A 21,900-nucleotide genomic window follows, 5' to 3' on the forward strand; every position below is an offset into this window, starting at 1 on the left:
ATCTGGAACAGTGGGGAAATGCAGTGGTCTAGGATAACGGGATGGAGGGGAGAAGAAGGCAGGAAGAAGCAGAGGGCCCAGGCTGCAAAAATACAGCCTCTTCACTTTTATTCTTCAACAATGAAGGAGGCTTCCTGCCAAATGGGCTTGTTCAGAGCTCAGGCTATTGGTGACCTCTCATCAATGCCCAGGGCGTCTGCCACAGAATAAATGGAGCATAAAGCTATGCTGGTCCACTATGTGAGGAATGCCAAGCAACTGCAGTGACCCTTGAGCAAGTTTCTTCCAAAGAGAGCATCAGTGTTATTGCTCTCTGCAGCTACCTGACAGGATGTAGTAGTGAGGTGGGGTCGGTCCCTTCTCCCAAGTAATAAGGAATAGGACAAGAGGAAACAGCCTCAAACTGCACAGGGGAGGTGTAGTCTGGAGCTGAGGAACAATTCCTGCCCCAGAGGGTGCTCAGGCATTGGAACAGGCTGCCCAGGGCAGGGCTGCAGGCACCGTCCCTGCAAGTGGTCACACACTGTGTAGATGAGCCCCTCAGTGCCATGGGCCCCTCAGTGCCATGGGTTAGGGGTGGCCTTGGCAGTGCTGGGGAATGGTTGGACTTTATCTTAAAGGTCTTTCCCAACCCAGCTGATTCTATGATTCTAAGTAGATCCAGTGTACCAGATTAACAGGATTCCCTTTCTCCGTGTCGTAGTTCCATTACCTATGGTATGTGTTAGCAATTTTTAAGCCAATGGCATCATACCAGTCAAAACAGTAACTGGTGCCATTCCAAAGTGCTGGACGGCCTTTACTTATGGTCCTTGAGGAAGAATGCATTTCCTGAAGAGCTGGACACAGGGATTTTAAGAAATCTGCTTGGTTAATAAAGTTTTGATGCCAGATATGATATTCAGGTTGGGAAAGGCTGGAAATGGGGGAGCAAGCTTGTAAAGGAGTGAAGTACTGAAGGCTGGACTCACCAGTAAGGCGTTCCCACAAAAGAATTGGCAGGGGAGACTATAGATGCAGACCCAAAATCAGCTAGTTTCACTTGACCTGGTTCTGTTAGAAGAATATTTCCAGCTTTAATATCCCTTTAAAAGAAAAGAGGAAAGTATACTTATGGTTACAGTAGAATAACAGTCAAAGATTTTCAATCCCAGAGAAGCCCACTGACTTCTCAGTCCTAAGAACCTGAGAATATTCAGAAGTCTAATATTACAGAAAGCTGGAGAAATCAGATACATAGGGTCTGGGGAATGGAAGCCTGGCTGTACCCAAGAAGCACAGAAGGAAGAGGTGAACCATGGTTGCAAGGTTGAGGCTTCAACCTGGGATCCAGGAGAGCTGTATCCTAATCCCTTACACAACAAACACCAGACATCGTTTTCATCTTTCAAATGATGCGTGAGCGTTCCTAGAGCTCTCAGGCAATTCCCACCTTTCAGAGATTAACAGGAATGACACTACTAAAATACAAAAGGCACAACACATTCTGCACCAGAAAGTTTGTCAATTCCTGTAGTGAGTGAGATAATTCCAAATTAGCTGCCCATGGAATGCTGAGAACTGTTAACTCATCACTTCCAAGGCTCTTGGCAATGACCCTGCTCAAAGCCTGAGACAAACTTGTCAGTTATATCCAAAACACCTGACACAGAAAAATGATTGCTTTAAGGAATTCAAGTTACCCACACACTGCCAGCTGAAATCACAGTATAGTGAAAGTTCCTTATGATCCTGATACAGCACTTCACTACCAAAGGGACAACTGCACATGAAGTACACCACAGATGTCTTTACATGGGGAAAGGTACTGGCTTTTGCAAAAGCAGACCCTCAACATAAACAGAATACATGTAAGAGGTTCCTGTCAGCCAGGCTGTATACACCATACAGTCAGGAATGTCTCTTTGCCATCTCTTCCAAAACTAAGACATCTTTATACAAACAATACATCAAGAAAAATGTCAGCTCTTCTTATGTGGTATGAAGATGAATTTAATTTCTTGTATGAATATGAATATGGTATTCAACTTAAATTCTTAAACACCAAAGGCACTTATCAGCAGTGGCAGACCTCAAGATCACAAGCAAGTTACTCTGTATTGCCAAATGCACTTGTACTGTGACCCTGTGTAAAGTGAGCTAACTGGATAAACGGGGAGGCAATCAAAGCTGTCTATGTGCTGCAGAGGAAGAGCCCATGTTGGATGGTCAAACAACTCCTGAAGCAGGATGATTTGTGCCTCAAACACAAATTGGGTATCACTGTAGACTGAAAGAACAGCTAAGCTGAAAGACACTTTAAATTTAACACAATACAAACCCTGGTGAGGTGCCTTTGTCTCCAAAGGGCAATATACAGGATAGGAAAAGCTGGGACAAAGAGAAACACAGAGACAGACATGTACTTACAGTACTGCAGCAGCACAGCCAGCATAAGAACCTCCAGTCCCCCATTCCCACTCAAAACTAGCATTATGGAATTATTGCTACCCAAATACATCCTGACATGTCTTGATGGTTTGGGTCTGTGCATCTGTCACTTCTGCAGGAGGACAAGGGCTAAAGGTGTCTTGTATATGCAAGAATGAACACCTCAAAAGTACAGAAGAGACAGCACAGGCATCCCCTTTGCTATCATCTCCACTGCACAGCAACCTACAAAGGACTCGGTAGCCACGTTAGGTATCAGCAAACATACTTGTGAACTTTGTTTTGTCTTGTGCCTGCAACTAAACATAACAACCTCATCCTTTGCCATCCCGCAGCGTGATGTTAGAGCTAACTGAGCTCAGGAGAGCTGAGAGCCTTGCTCTGTCGTGCATCTCCACAAGGTGTCCCTCCATTCCAGGTCCTCGGTTCGCCTTCCTTGCTGTGGGGCAAGGGAGACCAAAGCTGTCCCAGCCGCCAGCTTTGAGCCCTTCTCATTCAGCTTTACTTTTCTTAGTGCTGCTGGACCTTGTCCCTGTAGCTGCACCCATCAGGGCAGCTGAGCAAACTAGGAAGCTAGGAAAGGGCTCTCTCACCTCTCCTTTTTAAGGCATAACTTCTACCGGGAAACTAGGATCTCCCAATGGTCCTCTTTTCCTAAAAGAGAGGGCTTGCCATCCCATTTCACAAGTTAAAAGGCAGGAAACCCCTTGAAAGGAAAGCTGATAGATGAGAATCATGTGCGTGGTGCTTCTAGTAGTGACTGTCCTTACGCTGCAAGCAGCAACAGCGAAGTAACTTGTTCCAGTTTGAAAGAGCCAGCTCTGTTTCTAATATGCAGTAAGCATGCTACTGAACAGCTCATACAGAGCAGCTAGTGTTCAGGATGTGAAACAGCTGAATTTACAACACATGTTAGAAACTCCTAATGAGTACTGAGAAAAAACAATTCTCAGCATCCATACACGGAGTCATTTCCTATAAATAACAATTCAATGCACTCTGAAAGCATGAAAAATATTTCAGAACAGGTACTTTCAAGCTCAAATAAGAGCATATATTGCAAAGGGCTGCTCAAAAATCATCTTATTTTCATTTTATAAATTGGCATTTGTATTTCAATTACTGTTTCACTTAAAATTGATTTCCTAACCACGTGTAGATATGCCCCAAATAGTTATTCTAACAAGGGACAAGCAATTTGTGTCTCAAAATCCCTCACCTCAGCCTCAGATACACCAGTTCTCTGGCTCAAGCTTGCCTATAGAGGCCTTTAGCCCCCTGAATTACTCTCAAGTTGCCTCATTGTGATGACTCCCCACTCATTACACTAACTTGGTTCTCGGGCATCGCACAAGGCCCTGACATACCAGTACACCCCAACTCAGACAGAAACCCAAACAAACCAAAGACAAACTAACAAACCCCATAAAATGACAAGGTACCACATGACTGACATAGCAGCCAAAAAAAATACAGCTAAACCCCTGAAAAACACCCCATTATGAAAGCCAAATCAGGGAACTGCCTCCATGAGCAGCCTCCTATATGAATCTTCTACCTGTGTGCTCCAATTTCTCCCATGGTGGTTTTACTCCTTATGCTTTCATTGACTGATTTCTAAAAGCATCAAATTTTACTTACTCCCATGTAAAGCTTCTCACAGTGTCTAGTTTTGAGACCAGACCAGCTTTATCACTTCTCTTTATTTGCCAAATTGAGGGGGATATTTTCCTGCTAACATGGAAGAGAACTCAGCACAAGATACAGCCACATGGAGCTACTGAAACAAACACACTCCTTAACAACAGCTTTTAGCTGCACATCTACCCTACCATTAGGGGTACTGACTTGTCTATTAGAGAAACTTTAGCTAGAATAACCTTTACCAAAGTTGCTTAAACACAGCAGGCAATTTGCAGACTCCAGAGAGGGGAAGATGGAAGGACATGGAGCATCACCAAGCTCTAGGCTCACCTATGGATCTTGCAATGAGAGTGCAGGTAGGCCAGCCCCTGCAAGGCACCATGGGTGATGGCAGCAATCTCCACTTCCTGAAGTGGTTTCTTGTGAACTAGGGGGAAAAAGATGAAGAAAAGCCATAAGTAGGAGTGATCTTTTATTGAGAAAGTGCTTTTAAAGAGAAGAAACGCTGCCAAGTTTGCAGCCAGGAGGTGAGCATCATCACCAGATTAGTTTCCTGATGGCCATTAGTTCAAGTCTATCACAGCCTGTGTATTTCACAGCATAGGAAACCAAGGTTTTCTTCACATTCCTGCTAGGGCCAACTGTTAATACCAGGAGGTATGGCTAAGGGCAGCTTGCCAGTGTATCTGAAATGCTCATTTGATGCTTAGAAAGGAAAACTTCCCACTGGCTTTTCCCCAATAGCCAAAAAAACAGAAAAATGAGGAATATCAGCTATAAAAGAGATACCCCAAAGCTTCCATATATGCCTAAATATGATCAGCACGTGTCTTTGGCTGACCACATCTTTGATACAAAAGATATGGCTCACAAAGAAGACTCGTTTGGCTTAGATTCCCTGTTCCTCTGCAGGTGCTGCTGTTCTAGTTTTGAGGTCGTATCAGTTTCTTGTTCCATAAACCCATCTGTAATTATTCCTCCAAACTGCAGGGCAAGGACAAAAGGGATCTCTGCAGGTTTTTGTCATGGATATTCAGAAAACAGCCAGCCTGGTTCAGTCACCTCGAAGGCACGGATTACAGGAACACAGCTATATACATTCACACCTTCATTTTACAACACATACATGTGCATGCCAACTATACGTAGCACTGGCCTCCTGAGAAAGTCTCAGCTTACCCTTGGTATCACAAACACAGGCATTCTAGCAGCAGAATGGAGTAGTGCAGACAGACTGCCTCCACCATCTGCACAATACCAGTCTGTGAGAAAACAGCCTCCCACTATACTCAGAAGGGGCATCAGCAAACAGAAAATCAAAGACTATATAAAACTTACCCTCTAGCAAATCAGAAGCTGATCCTAAACAGTACTCCATAACCAGCTGCAAGAAAAAGCATGCTTTTAAACACCAGGGTAGACACTGCCCCCCAAGCAGTTACTACCTGAGGGGCTGCCAAACAGAAGCAGCACATCAAACGTGAAGTTGCAAGAAATGCAACAAGTGATGAACAAAATAAAAAGCTCCAAACATTCCACCTTGGAAAGACATTCGTGTGAAGGTTTAGCACTGACAAGTTTGTGGTGAGATACTGCAAAGATGTCCCATAATACTTATTTAATCTGCAGGAACACAGAGGCCTGCCTCAGAGAAGCCAGGATTTATTCCTGTATCCTAAGTACTCCCTTGAAATTCCCTGGAAGCTTCTTCAGATGAAAGGGACTACAGGCAGCATGGGATGCCTACTGCTGCATGCAAAAAGCACTGTGTGCTGAGTATCTGACTGTTGTTCTGTGCATTTCCTGCTCATGAAGACCTCCAAATGGCACATCACTCACCCATGCTGTATGCTCCTTCAGGTAACAGCCCTTATACTCTATGGTGTTGGGGTGCTTCAGCTGTTGTAGAAACTTGACTTCTTTGATGATATCCTGCCATTTCTAGTAAAACAGAAATGGCAGAAAGATATAAATACATTCTCTGCTTAACTCACACACTACACACTGTAGCATAGTCTTAAAAGCAGCCATAAAACAATTTGACAATGTGAAGATGGTAAGAGTCAGAGCTGCAAAAGCACAACTGTATGTCAGCTGTCTGGATCCCTATGGTACTCTTCCACTCCTTCTCTTCCTTCTATAGCACAGCACAAAGCCACTGACAGTCTTGAGAGGATGAGTACTATACTTTCAAGGAATGGCTTAATGGAAGACATTCCATGATATATACAGTGACTTCAAAGAAAAATGATGTTGGGTGAAGCAAGAGAGCTCAGGAATTACTAGAGGGTGTTAACACCTCAGCATATGTGGGAGACCAAGAGGTAAGCATGGAAAAATGAATTTAAACATCCCTGTTTGCTCTTAAGAAACACATTCTCCACTGCATATCAACACAGTCTGACTGAACAGGGGCAATCCAAGTCCAAAGCACCACAACACAAAAATAAGGGGAGCATCTAACAGGCAGCAGTTGAAGTGAGCCTGATATTCTGAATACAAGGTCTATGCAATTTTAGATCACAGATCCTGAAAAGCATTCACGTCAGCTAAACATTTCAGCTGGAGAGTTGTGGTTATGGTGCCAGCAGCTCTTAATGCACTCAGTAATGAAATTATTACTGCATAAACCACCATAGCAGCATTCTGAATTCCCATTCCCTGCCTTAAACTGAGCTACTTGTCAAAATTTGCATCAACTCATTTTCCCCCCATGCTTTCTATAGAAGACAGCAACACTTTCACATTAAAACCTGTCCTGCCATGGTCACATGAAATACACAGCTAATTCCAGTGTTCAGATTTACATGATGGTTACAACAGCTCTGCATTCGGAATTGTCTTTATTCCTCTTTACCTCATTCGTTTGCTTTCCACTGTAGGACATCTTCTTGACTGCCACCACCTCGTTCGTGTGGGAATTTGTAGCCTGGAAAAGGGAGAATGAAACACACTGAAAGAACTTCCTTTTTTGTCCTCCCCATGGAGTGAGCTGTGCCTTGGCAAGTGCAGGCTGTCTGCATCCCCACAGGCTCCTCTACTTCAGAGGCATCCTCCTTGTGATAAGATTCACCAGCAAGTTATTAGGACACTTTTCCCTGACTTTACCCATCTGTCCATACCTGCTCTTCCTCCCTCAGCCCTCATTGCACTTGCTACCTCTCTATTGACACCCAAACCAAGGCCCAATATTGCACCTCCTGAGAACATGCAGAGCAGTTTGATTGGAATTGCAGTAAATAGTTTCAGATAAACCTTTGGGAAAGTGATTTCCAAAGAAACAAAGTGGTGGATCAAAATCTTTACCATTTCATCCAAAACCCTCATACAACATTGATATTCTTAAACAGCTATTTGACTTCTCAGTTTCAAGAGGATGCCTCATTATGGGATTTATCTCAGTCCAAAGAAGAAACTTTCCTTTCACCAGATCTCAGTTTTGCAATGAATATGCCTCTATCATCACACTTTTCTACAGCCTGGATGATACAGGGATGGTGACAGGAAGCTGAAAAGTCAGTTTTAGAATGAGCCCTACTTGCTTGGATTAGCACTGCCCTCATTTCTGCATGTTAGGGATAGAAAACTTGAAGGTTTTAGCTTTAAAGAGGTGCTGAAAACCCTGTTACCTCCAACCTGTCACCATACTGGAGATAAAAAGTTAGTGACAGTTAAAAGCTTAGAACACAACAGAAGCCAAGTGTGGTAAATCCTTCCTTCAGCTGTTTGAGAGGATGAGTACTATACTGAATGGAAGACATTTCATGAGATATACAGTGACTTCAAAGAAAAATGATGTTGGGTGAAGCAAGAGAGCTCAGGAATTACTAGAGGGTGCTAACACACTTACTCTTCCCAGGGCACACGCCTCCTCACATGAGTTAGAGAAAGCTGAAAACAAGTAACTTTTGGATAAGGCAAAACCCTTCCCAACCACTCACCAACTTGATTCAGCACCCAAAAGAACAAGAGTATTTTACTCAGATAGATGAATTCACACTGGTATTCCAAAGGAATTTCCAAGTATTTCTGGCTGTTACATGCTCTCATAGGTGCCGGTGAAGTTCCTGCTGTACCAAATGCTTGGGATCCTCTTGGCTGAAATAACTCAAAGGGCTGTACAAGCACACTTGACAGAAATATTCACCTGCTGAAGTGCTTTTGGCCATACTTGTAGATCTTTAATGAAAAGCTTGGCAGAAAACAAGCACATTTAGCTTGCAAAACCTCCTTTCCACTGCCCTCATCTGCTTTATCACTCATCTGTATCCCTAACATCGATATAAGTAGGTTGGCTTTGAGGAAAACTCTTTTTCTCAAGTAAAATCTGAAATTAGTTGATTTCAAGGCAAGTCAGCATCAGTCTGTGAGGACTAATGTGTTCTTTTCTTAGCTCTCTGCTATGTGAGGTATTTCTTCCAAGCAAGAAAGGCAGTTTCAAACCATCTTGCCAAACCTTGGCAACAGTACACAGGAAAACAAAACAGCTTGCAAAAATGGAGCTTACATTAAAGTTTATACTAGAATAACCATATTAATCCACAATAGCAGTGACAATAGCATCTATGTATCTGCTGTTTATAGTAGTGTCAGTACCAATCTAAGGAGAAAGGGCAAAAAGATGCAGCAATGGCATAATAATCCCTGCCCTGCCCCTTTGTATGCATCTGATGTCTCTTCCCCATTCTTCTGGATGACTTAGAAAGCACTGTCCCTTCAAAGGTGATTTTTTTTTAACATATTTTCCTCTTGATTCCAAGCACATCAGGATCCCTGTAATCCTGCCATGATGATCAGAGATTGCATTCACAGCCCCTGCCTTACATGTATAAGATGCATAAGAATCAAGATGTAGGACAAGCTACAAAAGCCATTCAAAAGGAGGAAAACCAAACCAAAGACAGACAGCATCCCTGTGTGCCAGGGAAGAGCTCTGGCCTGACCTGTAGAAAGCAGGCTAGAGCTAGAGGCCTTCCTCAGGTGAAAGAACGGAACCTGGGATAAGACACCAAAGAACAATTTACTGGGTGCCAAGTGATTCCTGCAACAGGAAAGAAAGCTTAAGCTTCAAACAGTGGCAAAGAGGTGTGGATGTATTACAGGAAAGTGGTGATGCACCTAATTGCTGTGTTACTACAGTAAGATTACTACAAGCATAACTGCAATAACCATCAGGCTTGGAGGATGCAGTGCTGCAAGGGTACTGAAGGAAGCTGCAGTCTGGCTAAGTACTCCAAGGTGTTCAAGGCATGGACCAGTTAAAGAAAGCATCCAGGGAAAGGAGGAAGAGAAGGGAATCACTGGGGAATCACAAGTATTCTACCTAACCATAGTGGCTTCTCAGTTGTAAGCTGTTGGGAGGCTGGACCTTTGTCATACCTTGCTCTCTTCCCCTGGAAGCATGAGGAACTTCTGAACACCAAAGCTGAATGATGAAGATGGCACTTTCACTACTTCACCTTTACCCTAAAGCATAAGTGGTTTTGGAAAACACTGGCTAGTGCCTCCCTATTCCATCTAAAAACCTGCTTGCTCCTCTTATGGAGTGGATCAACATGCATTGCAAGCCCTGCAGCCCCATCCTCTTACACATGTAGTACATTTAACATTATACTTTCACCAACATGTCACTCTAACATCTAGAAGTGCCTGTCCCACTGTCATCAATCACAAGAGCAGAACACGCACCCCCTTCCTCCTGTTTAGCATCATTACTACCAGATTACACATTAAGGAACTATATAGTTATCCCTCTAAACACACATGCACTGCTTTCTTGTTTTCCACAAAGGAGGTCAAGAACTATACTCACAAAGTAAACGGCTCCAAAACTTCCATGTCCAATTTCATGTAAACCCACAAATATTTCTTCAGGATCATCTTTGTAGAAGAGGTCAGCTATTTCTGGGTCCTTTGGCACCCCTTTGCGCATGTTGAACAGGATCACAAACTAGTTTGTGCTTTCAATTCCCAATCAGTTTCTTCCTTCATCGACAAAGTAGTTTGTAGACAGCATTCAGCACCTGGGGAAAAAGTTCACCTTTAATCTGTTTCCTTTAGGCATGTTTCTGTTCTCATTCCTCTGACAGCAAAATCAAAGGAAACACTTTCAGGAGCAATAGAATTCACTATTGTTTCCTTCAGCTGGTTCTTTTTAATTATTAGTCCAATTTAGATAGAGAGATTAAAATGCATTCAGAGTACAACAGCTCTTTATCTCATACAGGAAACAAGTGCTGCAGTTACACGAAAGTCCACTTGCAGACAAGAGTCCTGTTGCCATGCAAAACATCCTGTGACACGAGTTTGTTGTTCTTCATGCTGGTCTCCTAATGTGTCAGTTTTTAGACTGCCACTATTGTCCCTCCTACTTTTCTCTGCTGTTTGCTTTGTTTCTCTACTCCCACTTGCCAGCTGGTGCTCGCAGAAGAGTTAGCTTCTGTTCCACAGGAACACTTCACAGTCATTTGATTTCCATTTAGTCAGAGCTATAAGACAGTGTGACTGGATTGGGATGGCTCCCAGGTCACAGCATTGCTTCTGAAAGATCCTAGACTCCATCACATACGGCACATCTTTACCTCCTGGGTATCTTTCTTTAGCATAAGCATATAACCAGGCAGCACTGAGCTGCATCTAAACGAAGGTTTTCAATGCTCATCCCCAAAATTTTATTTATTTGTAATTTTATTTTAGGAGGTTTCAGACCACAAGTGCCATTCAGGTGGCACAATCAAACCAGGGCAGAGTTTCGGCCTGCTGCTGAGACTCCTTAGCTCAGGATAAGTACCAAGCACGACCAGCTTTGGTTGCCTAGAGGTGCACAGTGCTCTGCTGGCTGGAGCGTACCTGGGTCCCTGCAGCACGAAGCATGCTCTGTGGCTCAGATTCCTCTCAGCAGCATCGTACCGTGCTCTCTCCTGTCCCTCCAGACTCTCTGCACTCTTTTATTCTGCAAAGGAAAACAAGTACCAGAGTTGAGAGAAAGCAGTAAGTTTTACATCCTGTTGTAATACTCAAAAATACTACAGCTAGAAAAGACCAGTTATCAAGGTACCATTTGAAAGCAGAGTTCAAAGGAGTACTGGCTGTGAATGGTGTATTTTCAGGTGAAGCATACACTCCCAGCATTCCATAGCCCTTGGACTATATGTCATTATATGACAGGAAACCAGGAAAAGAGGTTAAATGCCAAAGTTCTTTGACTTTTACACTCTTACACTTGCTGAGGTGTAGGAGGAGCAGGAAAGTTTGCTCTCAGACTACAATTTTAGATTGCCCATAAGAAGGACAAACCTCACAAAGCTGAGTCTATTACTTCATGCAGCACGCTGTACCTGAGGACATACAAAACAGGACACAAGGCACAGCACTGGTTCTCAAACACTGTTGGACTGAACCAGGGAGAGAATGAGCAATGAAAGAATGAAAAAGGTTAATCAGTTAGCTCCACCAGCTGAGATCGGGTCTAGACTGCTCACAGCTAAGGATGCAACTCACTGCACTCGCTCATTCCTACTGGTGTAAGCAAGGGACCCCTCGCAGCCAGAGCTGTCCTCTCACTGAAGTCAGAGTTGAGATGAGCTTGCCCTCAGAGAAAAGGGGATGTAGTTAATCATGTAGCCACACCTACAGTAAAAATGCTTACAAGGAAAGTACACTGCAATAGTTATATTGCCAAAACCCTGAATTCATGACAAACAGGTTAACTCATCTCACTTATTAGGAAATAATACACGAGCAGATGTCTTCCTGCTAGTGGGCAGCATTACCAAAACCAGGTATTTTTGTCTCCTCCTCTCCACACAGGACAGTACCACTGAGCTGGTCAGAAGCTATTTGAAGAGCTCCATAAAAAAGAGTCCTACAACATTAGGCCTAAAACCCCATCTCAATTCCTAACAAAAGCCAGATGAATGACAGGATTATTCATCCTCAGCTGAACGGCCTCACCCAAAGGTGCTATATTTACTCCATGCCTGCAGCCAGGGACAAAGAATGCAGCAGTTCAGGTCTGGCATTCTTCAGGGGAGTGAAAAACCCATTTGGCTTTGGAGCAATAAAACCAAACAGATGAAGAAAACAATTTATCCATCTCCAGTCAAATTAACTTCTCTGCCTTCAACAAAGTCTGGGCAGCTCTAATGTTCCAGGGTAAATCAGTATTTTAAATGGGAAACTAAGTGTCAATACTTAAAAGCCTTAGTAAGAATGTCTGTTAGGACAAACATACATAATGAGGCCATATGATAAGAATATCTTCTCAGTAGGGCTGCTGTTTCCCAGTAATGGTTATCAGGAAAACTTTGGATGGAAAGTAGCAAAAGTAACTTGAGTCCTGTTGATTTGGACATAATCACCAACCCCTCCACATGATGCCATAGTGCCTGCAGTGCTTCTTGGTACCAACGCTGGGAATCCTTTGCTCAACCACATTGCAGCATGAAACATCCCACCCCTTTGAGGCACACTGGTAAGGTCACGAGTTCTTGATATCACAACTCTCTTCTAGGTATGTGAAGGCTGAAATAAAGATGTTTAAATGGAGATGCTGCGAGGGCTGGAGCAGCTCTGCTCTGGAGCCAGGCTGAGAGAGCTGGGCTGGGGCAGCCTGGAGAAGAGAAGGCTCCTGAAGGGGAGACCTTAGAGCAGCTCCAGTGCCTAAAGGGGCTGCAGGAAAGCTGGAGAGGGGCTTGGGACAAGGGCCTGTAGGGACAGGCCAAGGGGAATGGCTTGAACCTGCCCGAGGGGAGACTGAGCTGAGCTCTTAGGCAGAAGCTCTTCCCTGTGAGGGTGCTGAGGCGCTGGCACAGGGTGCCCAGAGAAGCTGTGGCTGCCCCATCCCTGGCAGTGCTCAAGGCCAGGTTGGACACAGGGGCTTGGAGCAAGCTGCTCCAGTGGAAGGGGTCCCTGCCCATGGCAGGGGTTGGAGCTGGGGGAGCTTTAGGGTCCCTTCCAACCCAAACCAGGCTGGGATTCTGTGATAATGGCAGAGCATTACAGGAATCAAATACTATTACTACAAAAGCACCTCAAGTTCAAGGTATGATCAATTCAAACAAGTTCTTTCGTTCACCAAACTACTGAATTAACACATCAAGAAACAACTGCTATCAGAAGCCTGATTTCTACTCTTCATCCTTCAAAAAGCACCTAAAGCAGCATCTGAGGCTCTGCATCTTCTCCAGTGAGAACAGCATTAATCACACTGGTGGTGAGCTATGGAAGTGACGAGTGACTCCATGTGTTCAGAGTTGTGAGATCAGCATTTAGCTCAGCAATGCCATTTGGAGATGCCCCACACTGCTCACCTCGAGATGAAAGCTCTCAACCCACAGTTCCTAGTGAGAAATCCCCATCTTGGAGGAAAAAGTGTTTGTGCCCCATTTCTGAGATACTGCAAGAGGAAAACCAAGCTAAATTCTTGAGAGTAAGTTCAGCAGCAGAAATGATACTAACAAGAATATTTAAAGGATTCTCTAATGAAGACTTAAAGAACACACTGTGAAAAACAGAAAGCAAATAGTTTCCTAATGGCCAACGATTACACCAGCTGTAATAGGGAAAACACTGCCATGTTGGACACATCTATATGGTAACATCTCAGCTTCCCAGTAATGGCACAGGCAGAGGAAAGCAAAATCCCTACTTACTTTAAAATCCAGTTTGTTATGGGAAATGCACCAAGCAACCTGTGGCCTGCCCAGCACAGAATTGCCCAAAGCAGGAGTGAAATGCTGCACTGAACACTACCTGTGCGAGGTGAGGATGCTCTTAAACCACCACAGCAACTCTGCTGGGAGCAGTTTGCTGCACTGCTCCCTCCTCTCCCCCCATTCAAACACAGCAGCTCAGAAGCAAAACCCAGCCGAAGCGAAGCCCTCTCGATGGAGTGTGTTGGTTTTGCCATGGTTCTGGCCCATTGCCATCAGCTCATAGTGTTTTAAAGAGTCTCTACTCTTCATTTACTTTAAATAGCACAAAAAAGTGTTGTTTGAGTGGCTGTGGCAAGAGGACAGCAGGTCTCACCATGGGAGTTTCACCAGAAAATGAGGGTAGGGAGTATGGACCAGCCATGCCTGGAAGCAGGTACAGCATGGAATGAGGAATAACACACACTAGCGATGGGTTGTGAGGACTCCTCATAGACTGAGCCCTGGATAATGCTGTAACAGGTCTCACTGCTACACCAAACAAGTGTTTTTCCAACAGCTGACAGAAAAGCAAAGTCTCCTCACTCATAAGCAGCCCTCACATTAATAAACAATGAATACATTTTCTTTGCCTACATAGGCTTGTATAAGAATTCTCCTGCTGCCAATTAGGACCTCCATGTGCTGCATTAATAACACAGAAGAGACCTTGACCTGAATACAAAGGAAGCAACAAAACATAACTGGAAGTGCCCATAAGAGCAGCTGGACTACTTACATTTCCAAATATCCCATGGACCTAAAGATACATCCGTGTATAAGAAGGGAGTTATGCTTGAGGAGAAGGGAGTTATACTTGAGGAGCCCTATTCTGCAGCTGCTAATGAGATGTCTTGTCAGAGCATGGCATCAGAAGAGTCAAGGTATTTACTTCTTTCTTTATCCAGGTCACTAAACACCCAGGAACCTGCCCCACATCTGTAGCCCACAGCACATTCAACACACAGGCGAAGACATTCAAATACAGGCTGAGAAAGTTGGGGCTGTTCAGCCTGGAGAAGAGAAGGATGCGTGGAGACCTCATAGCAGCCTTCCAGTATCTGAAGGGGGCTACAAGGATGCTGGAGAGGGACTCTTCATCAGGGACTGTAGTGACAGGACAAGGGGTGATGGGTTCAGACTGAAGCAGGGGAAGTTTAGATTGGATACAAGGAAAAAGTTCTTTACTGTCAGGGTGGTGAGGCAATGGCACAAGCTGTCCAAAGAAGGGGTAAATGCTCCATCCCTGCCAGTGTTCAGAGCCAGGTTGGACAGAATCTTCGGTGCCATGGTTTAGTGTGAGGTGTCCCTGCTCATGGCAGGGGGTTGGAACTGAATGATCTTAAGGTCCTTTACAACCCAAACGAGTCTGTGATTCTATGATTCCACACATGGCAGAGTTTCCATTCCCTACAAGCATTTCCATTTCCCTCTCATGAAGTTCAGGTGTGTGTAAAACACAGCCTAACTTGTGCCTCACAGCACTACGGGCCTGTTTCAAATGCCTACAGAAACACACAAAATTCACCGGAGCTCCTACCACCACCAGGGAGCTTCCCAAAACAAGGACCAAAGTTTTCCACTTTCAAGCAGCAAAACAAACTACAGGAAGCAGGGTGGAACAGCAGCAGATTCCACTCATAGGAGGAGCGACGCGAATCACACGTTCATTTTTAGACTGATATTTTGGGGGAATAATTTCACACCAAAATCCTTTTTCCCAAGCACAACAAACACAGAATCCCCTTTCTTCAGTCCAGTCCCAACGAAGAAACCTGGAATACAACATTAAGAAGGAAATAAGCCCATCAATTCAGCTGATAAAAGCTGTCCCAAATAAGAAACCATTTGAGCTTCAAGCTCCAAGTTCCACTGCAGTCCTCACAGAGGAGCTTATATTTTTTCCTTTGATTTGGGGGATGTGTGTGTGTGTTTTAAGTAGCAGGAGCTTTTTCCCTTCCCTTTAACAGCCACATCTGGCCAGCTACCATGGCTGTACACAACCCCTCCATCCAAGTGCTTCTGCAGCTACCTCCCTCCCCTGCAGACTGCAGTCCATCACTGTGGTACTCTGGCTTTTAAAGCCAGGCTCTTCAACCTCTGTATTTTAAGCTTCTCTGTTAGTTCTTTGACTGCTCAGAATTACTTTTCCAGCTAGCACTAGGTAGCAAAGCACCATACATGGTTTTTCCTAGTATATGAGCACTTCATTTACTTTAATGCTTAAACCAGTCAGATACACATATCTGGTATATTAATTCCAGCTACTTACAAGTTAGCTGACAGCGTATGGTACAGCCTTTGCTTGCTCACATCAATCACCGATTCCAAGACACTCACAAAAGGCTGCACTTTGGTCTGGAAGCAGCAAGTCCTCTCATGTCCTTGCTGCAGTTTTTAAGGAGCAAAATGAACCAATTTGTACATAATAGAAAGGGAAGGTGACCTTCAGCAGCACAGAAAATGGGGTTTGAGCATTTGGAAGCGCTCGGCAGCAATCAGGATCGCTCTCCCCAAGGGCACACAGCCGGGGGAGCAGGTTCAGGAATCAGGACACAGTCTGCTAGGAAAGCTGGATAACGGAACGGGAACATAAGCACAAAAGGTGCCTAGATACATGCTTAGCAGCTGAAGCTCACCTCCTAGTTCCTCAAACCTTACTTTTTCTGCTCTGCTTTTCAAACAAATCACTTAGACCGTTCGAGTTAATCCCATGCTCCATTTTTATTAACATTTGAGTAATATTTAATGGGTGATAGGTTTAAATCTGAACAGGGGAGGCTCAGGTTAGATCTAAGGAAGAAGTACATTACTGTGAGGGCGGTGAGGCACTGGGACAGGCTGCCCAGAGAAGTGGTGAGTGCAGCGTTCAAGGCCAGGATGGACAGAGCCTTGGGCAGCCCATGGTAGAGGAGTTGGAACTGGATGATCTTAAGGTCTTTTCCAACCCAAACCAGTCTGTGGTTCCATGATATCTGGATGCAATCACAGCTCCTCGCCACCTAGAACTTCTACAAAGAACTGCAAGAATGCTGCGTGCTCAGCATCCCATCTGGAGTATCATCCTGATACGCTGAGTCAGTGCTCTCCAGCATCAGGTCACGGAGTGTTAACAAATGAGATTACTCATGCTAATAAAAACCCCTGAATCAGAGCTTTACAGACTAAGGTGATCCCAGTGCACAGTGCCCCTGGGATATGAAATTTGATGAATAACTTGCAGGTCTTGCTGTAGACACACACCTTCCTTGAAGCAACTTTTTCTCCTCATTAAAAGCAGGAGTTTTAAAGGAAATGTTCCATCTGCAACTCCTCTACGACCAGGATTTATGTCTCATATGTAATGCGAAGACTATAAACTTATTAAAAAACTAAAAACATAAAACCAGTGGGCTTAAAGTCAAGAAACAACTTGGTTTAGTCATAGGTAACGTACCTACAAGTATGAAGTCAAGCAACACACCAGGGTTCTGAAGGAATCTACCAGCTGCATCCACTGGCAAAGACACACCAGCAACTGCAAGCTTAGGGATACTGTAAGACCTGGCAGAATGTAAATGCATCAAAACCATAGATACACTTTCTCCTTGCTCTCCAAAAAGGCCTTATGGCTGATGTATTAAGCTCCAGTAACTGCAGAATGATGCTCAGGCACTGAAAAGAGGAACTAGTAGCACTTGCAGCACTGATCTACCTTCACCTGCAGCCAGACAGCAATTACAATTAAAAAGAATTAGTTTATGCTCTTGTTTATGAGCATCCTATGGGAAAGTGTCAGATACTTCCTAAGAGTAGCATTACTCCAAATTGTGCTGTGGAGATACCCTAGGAACTAAACAGCACACACAGGAATCCAGCAACCACAGCACAAAGGCACACAGCAGCCTGCGCCATGAAGAGCTGCAACCATTGATCCCCCAAATCCTGACACCATGCTTCTGTCCCAGCAAGTTTATGTCCTTTGTGAACATCAGCTGTGTCCCAGGTTAGCAGCTGATGGAGGTAACACCCTGAGAGCAACAGCCTCTCCCAAACCTGCTGCTCAAAGGCAAAGTGCCATCTCTACTCAGCACCTGATCCAAAGCTCACAACTCAATGAGTATTTCCATAAGGACCAGCACTGTTGGTCCTACTGCAATTTGCTTCATGCAACTCCATAGAATTTTAAAGCCTGGGAAACAGCAATGCTTCATTTCGGTGTTGCCTTTTACATTTTCATCCAATGGTTCTTTAAAGAAGCAGGAAGAGAACAAGGAGACATAGCTATGATGCTTCTGATAGAGTCATTTAGGTCAACACAAGCATAAACCTTAATCTCATACCTACTTCTGAGCCCTGTACAGCTCTTCTGAAGCATTAAACCCAGCTTGAAAAGGGTATCTGTAATTTTTCCCTATAGTAACCACCCCTTCAGATCCACAAATCCCTCTGAAGGCAGGTAAAGAAACCTGACAACCAAAGTGGTCTCCCCCAATAACATGCCCCTACAGACCATGTTGTAACAGTGGGGCCTTTTTCCCCCCTGGATGAACAAAAACCACCTAATTACTAAGGGCTTTATACACCTCCAGTATTTTCATTACCTATGAAGCAGATACTGATAACATGACCTGCTGTGTTCACAGCATAGGAACAGCACAAACAGAAGGAAATGTAGTGTCAGACAGTATTCCAGTTCAAAATTCCTGTGCCTTTTTAGATGGGTTCCCCAACAGGGCTTCAAAACTACTGCCAGGAGCAGCCCTGCTTTGCTGTTGTCCATAAATCACAAGTTGAGGGGTTGGTTTGGGTTTTCTCTTCAAGGAATATCCGTAACAAAGTCAGTATCAGGCAGCATTCCCTGATACCCACAGAACTCACAAGTCAGCAAATCACTTCCATGCCAAAACAGTGAGGAAAGTGTGAATGAGTTAAAGCCTCAGGTGATGGGCCCAACAACAGCTTTGGGAGTCAACAGCTCCCAAATGTTGTCTGCAAGTGGTGTTTTCAGAATGAACTGAAATAAAAGGTATGCTGGCATCTCTTAGTACCTAGACAAGTGTCTTACAGGCAAAAGGCAAGAACTTTACCTTCTCTCTTTATGAACTGTGTCTAAAAGTAGTACCCAAGATCAGGAGGTAAAGCCTGGGCTTTATTTAAGAAGTCAGCATCATTTTCGCATTAGGTATGAAATAAGAAAGCAAACCTACACAGCAGGAGACACTGGGTGATGCTTCCCCATGCTTTTCCAGTTAAATTTTAAACAACTTAATGAAAATATGTATGCCCTTTTTTTGTTTAAGGAGAAATTAACACCGTTGGACAGAGCCTTGGGTGACATGGGCTAGTGTGAGGTGTCCCTGCCTACGGCACAGGGCTGGAACTGGGTGATCTTAAGGTCATTTCCAACCCAAATCATTCTGAGTCCATGATTCTATTACATCTCTTAGACCACCATAAAATCTAGACTGTATTATTATGGCTTTTCAGGTTTGACAAGGTTCAAAACTTGAAGTCACGATACAAATGTTGTGGAGTTAGTAACTGAAAGAACACTTCCCTTGCTCTGAACAACATTGCCTAGTATTTCATTGAATCATAGAATAGTTAGGGTTGGAAAGGACCTTAAGATCATCCAGTTCCAATCCCCCCTGCCATGGGCAGGGACACCTCGCTCTAAACCATATTACCCAAGGCCTTGTCCAACATAGCCTTGAACACTGCCAGGGATGGAGCATTCACAACCTCCCTGGGCAACCCATTCCAGTGCCTCACCACCCTAACAGGAAAGAATTTCCTCCTTATATCCAATCTAAGGCACACTTGAAATAGTTCAGCAGTGCCTCTGGAAGGGAGAAAAGAGACATGAATCATTTTAAATCCTAATGTACAGAGGCCCAAATAGCACGACACCAAGAAACAGCAACTTCATCAGCTCCTCTCATCAAAGCATCTCTAACACATCACATCTGGGTCATGACATTGAGGAAATTGCCTCCCTGCTTGCATCAGATTTTTTGTGTAGGGTTTTATCAGGCTCTGCATCACACTGCTGAAGAGGCAGGGAGCTCCAGTCAGAGATTCAGAAGTATTACACTGTGAGCTACTCGGAGGCAAAAATAAGTCATCACATTTGTTTATGAAAGCCTGAGGAGACACCAGCACACTCAGAGTTTCCTACCTAGTAATGTAACGGCTCCCAAAAAGCTGTATCCATTTTGTGGTGGAAAGCTATTTTTAGGTATCTCTAAAAAGTTTATTTTTGGACCATCACACAATCCCATTTCAATAGTAAACATGTCAGGAGGCTGCAGCATGCCTCTATCTCCGTTTCAAGCTCAGTTTTCCTCAAACACAGGAAGTGACTGTTCCAGTAACTCTGAACACAAAAAGGAAAGTGAAGAATTGCTGTAATTCTATGATTCTCTGTAATTCCAATTCTGTAATTTAGCTATCCTTACCTTAGATGCCATGATTTTGATTTGTTCCTTAAGAGCACATAAAAAACTGCAGGAAAGAGATTTAACTAATTCAGGTTCATGTGTAACTTTGCTACTTGGTGCTACTCAAGGAAAAGGTGTGTTTCAGTGCAGGGACATTTAGATACGAAAAGCCTGTGATATCATTTGGGGCAAGAAACAATTCCATTGTGTAAAGTGCAAGAGAATGAGTGAGACCCTCTGTGTCACAATGTCCTAGTGTAGCCACATAGCTTCTGTCACAATGCCAGCTGCCTTTGGAAAAGTACTTTTCTATTTAATACCTGTTTATTCTCTTTTTGCATGAAAATGTAACTCAGGCTCTGAATGTAGCTTTCCAGAAGCTAGACTGCAACAAAATGGTAGAATCATAGAATGGTTTGCATGGGAAAGGACCTTAAGATCATCCAGCTCCAACCCCTGCCACAGGCAGAGACCCCTTCCACTGGAGCAGCTTGCTCCAAGCCCCTGTGTCCAACCTGGCCTTGAACACTGCCAGGGATGGGGCAGCCACAGCTTCTCTGGGCACCCTGTGCCAGTGCCTCAGCACCCTCACAGGGAAGAGCTTCCGTATCTCCAACCTGAACTTGCCCTGTTTCAGTTTGAACCCATCACCCCTTGTCCTATCACTGCAGTCCCTGACAAAGAGCCCCTTGTAGCCTCCTTCAGACACTGGAAGCTGCTCTGAGGTCTCCACACAGCTTCTCCTCTCCAGGCTGAACAGCCCCAATGTTCTCAGCCTGTCTTCGTACAGGAGGTGCTCCAGCCCCTGATCATCCTCGTGGCCTCCTCTGGACAATAAAAGACAACAGAAGTGGCCAAAAGGGTCCTTAGCAATAAGTAAGGGAATGGATGTAGACAGGGGGCAGAGTACCTCTCACCAGAAACCAAACTGATTTTAATCATTTCCTTCTGTTTGAAGAGACAGGGGAAGTCAAGAGGGATGCACGCTCTTCAAGACTCCAAGCAAATCCATGGATCTTCATTATGAGCTTACTATTAAAAACCCCAACTTCCTAATTCCTAAAGAGTTGCGCAGTGTATCACGTTTGCTCTCTCCATTGACAGGCTTTACAGAGAAAGGCTTCTGAACCCTCACCTTGCACTGCTGCTGGTTTCAGAAGCCACAGCACCCCACTGGACTGCCCCCCAAAAGCGCAGTTTTCACTGGGTTACACTTTCCCCCTTTCTTTGCCCCATGAATCTCTCCCTACCACACACTTGTTTTACAGAGCTCCTTCCTTCCTGCCCCTTAGTGCCAGCCAGAGGTAACACTTTGGGAAATGGCCTTTTTGTCTACTCGGGTTTATCACTGTAGCTTGGTCCACCCCCAGTGACAGCGACTCCAGCACATCCAGCTCTCTTCCTGACCTATTTATAGGCACAACCACAACCACTGCCATGTACAACAGCAATGTCTTCTACACGTCCTTAAAAACATCCACTTTCAGGTGTTCCAAGTGTGCTTCAAGAGTGGAATTAAACACAGAAAATCCACAAAAAGTCAATTTCATATGGGAATACTGTTATTAAACCGTGACAAATTTAATCCAGTGCATAGCAGCTGAGAAAGAAGCAGTCATTAATATTACATGAGTTAACCACTGGCTTTCTAAGTTGATTCTTTTCTAACATATGTATTTTTTATGGCTAAAAAAAGACACATAGAAGTGAAA

General features: G+C 44.2%; 1 protein-coding gene across 3 annotated transcripts in view; it reads right to left on the reverse strand.

Annotated features, from left to right (window-relative positions):
• Positions 1-21,900, reverse strand: part of TAOK3 (TAO kinase 3) — an 86,556-nt gene that overhangs the window by 35,680 nt on the left and 28,976 nt on the right. For 2 of the 3 annotated variants that reach the window (XM_061370554.1, XM_061370551.1), the window contains exons 2-8: positions 10,924-11,026; positions 9,887-10,097; positions 6,932-7,003; positions 5,914-6,015; positions 5,413-5,458; positions 4,405-4,501; positions 972-1,085 (exon numbers count right to left, since the gene is read on the reverse strand). In XM_061370554.1, the coding sequence (XP_061226538.1) occupies positions 972-1,085; positions 4,405-4,501; positions 5,413-5,458; positions 5,914-6,015; positions 6,932-7,003; positions 9,887-10,006 (551 nt within the window). In that variant the 5' untranslated portion in view covers positions 10,007-10,097; positions 10,924-11,026. The remainder of the gene's footprint in view (positions 1-971; positions 1,086-4,404; positions 4,502-5,412; positions 5,459-5,913; positions 6,016-6,931; positions 7,004-9,886; positions 10,098-10,923; positions 11,027-21,900) is intronic. The other variant, XM_061370552.1, reaches the window with a different exon arrangement.

Source organism: Neopsephotus bourkii, unplaced genomic scaffold (genome assembly GCF_033783945.1).
Source record: "Neopsephotus bourkii isolate Nb327-2 ecotype Australia unplaced genomic scaffold, CSIRO-AGI_Nbou_v1 NB_1542, whole genome shotgun sequence".
Taxonomy (NCBI): domain Eukaryota; kingdom Metazoa; phylum Chordata; class Aves; order Psittaciformes; family Psittacidae; genus Neopsephotus; species Neopsephotus bourkii.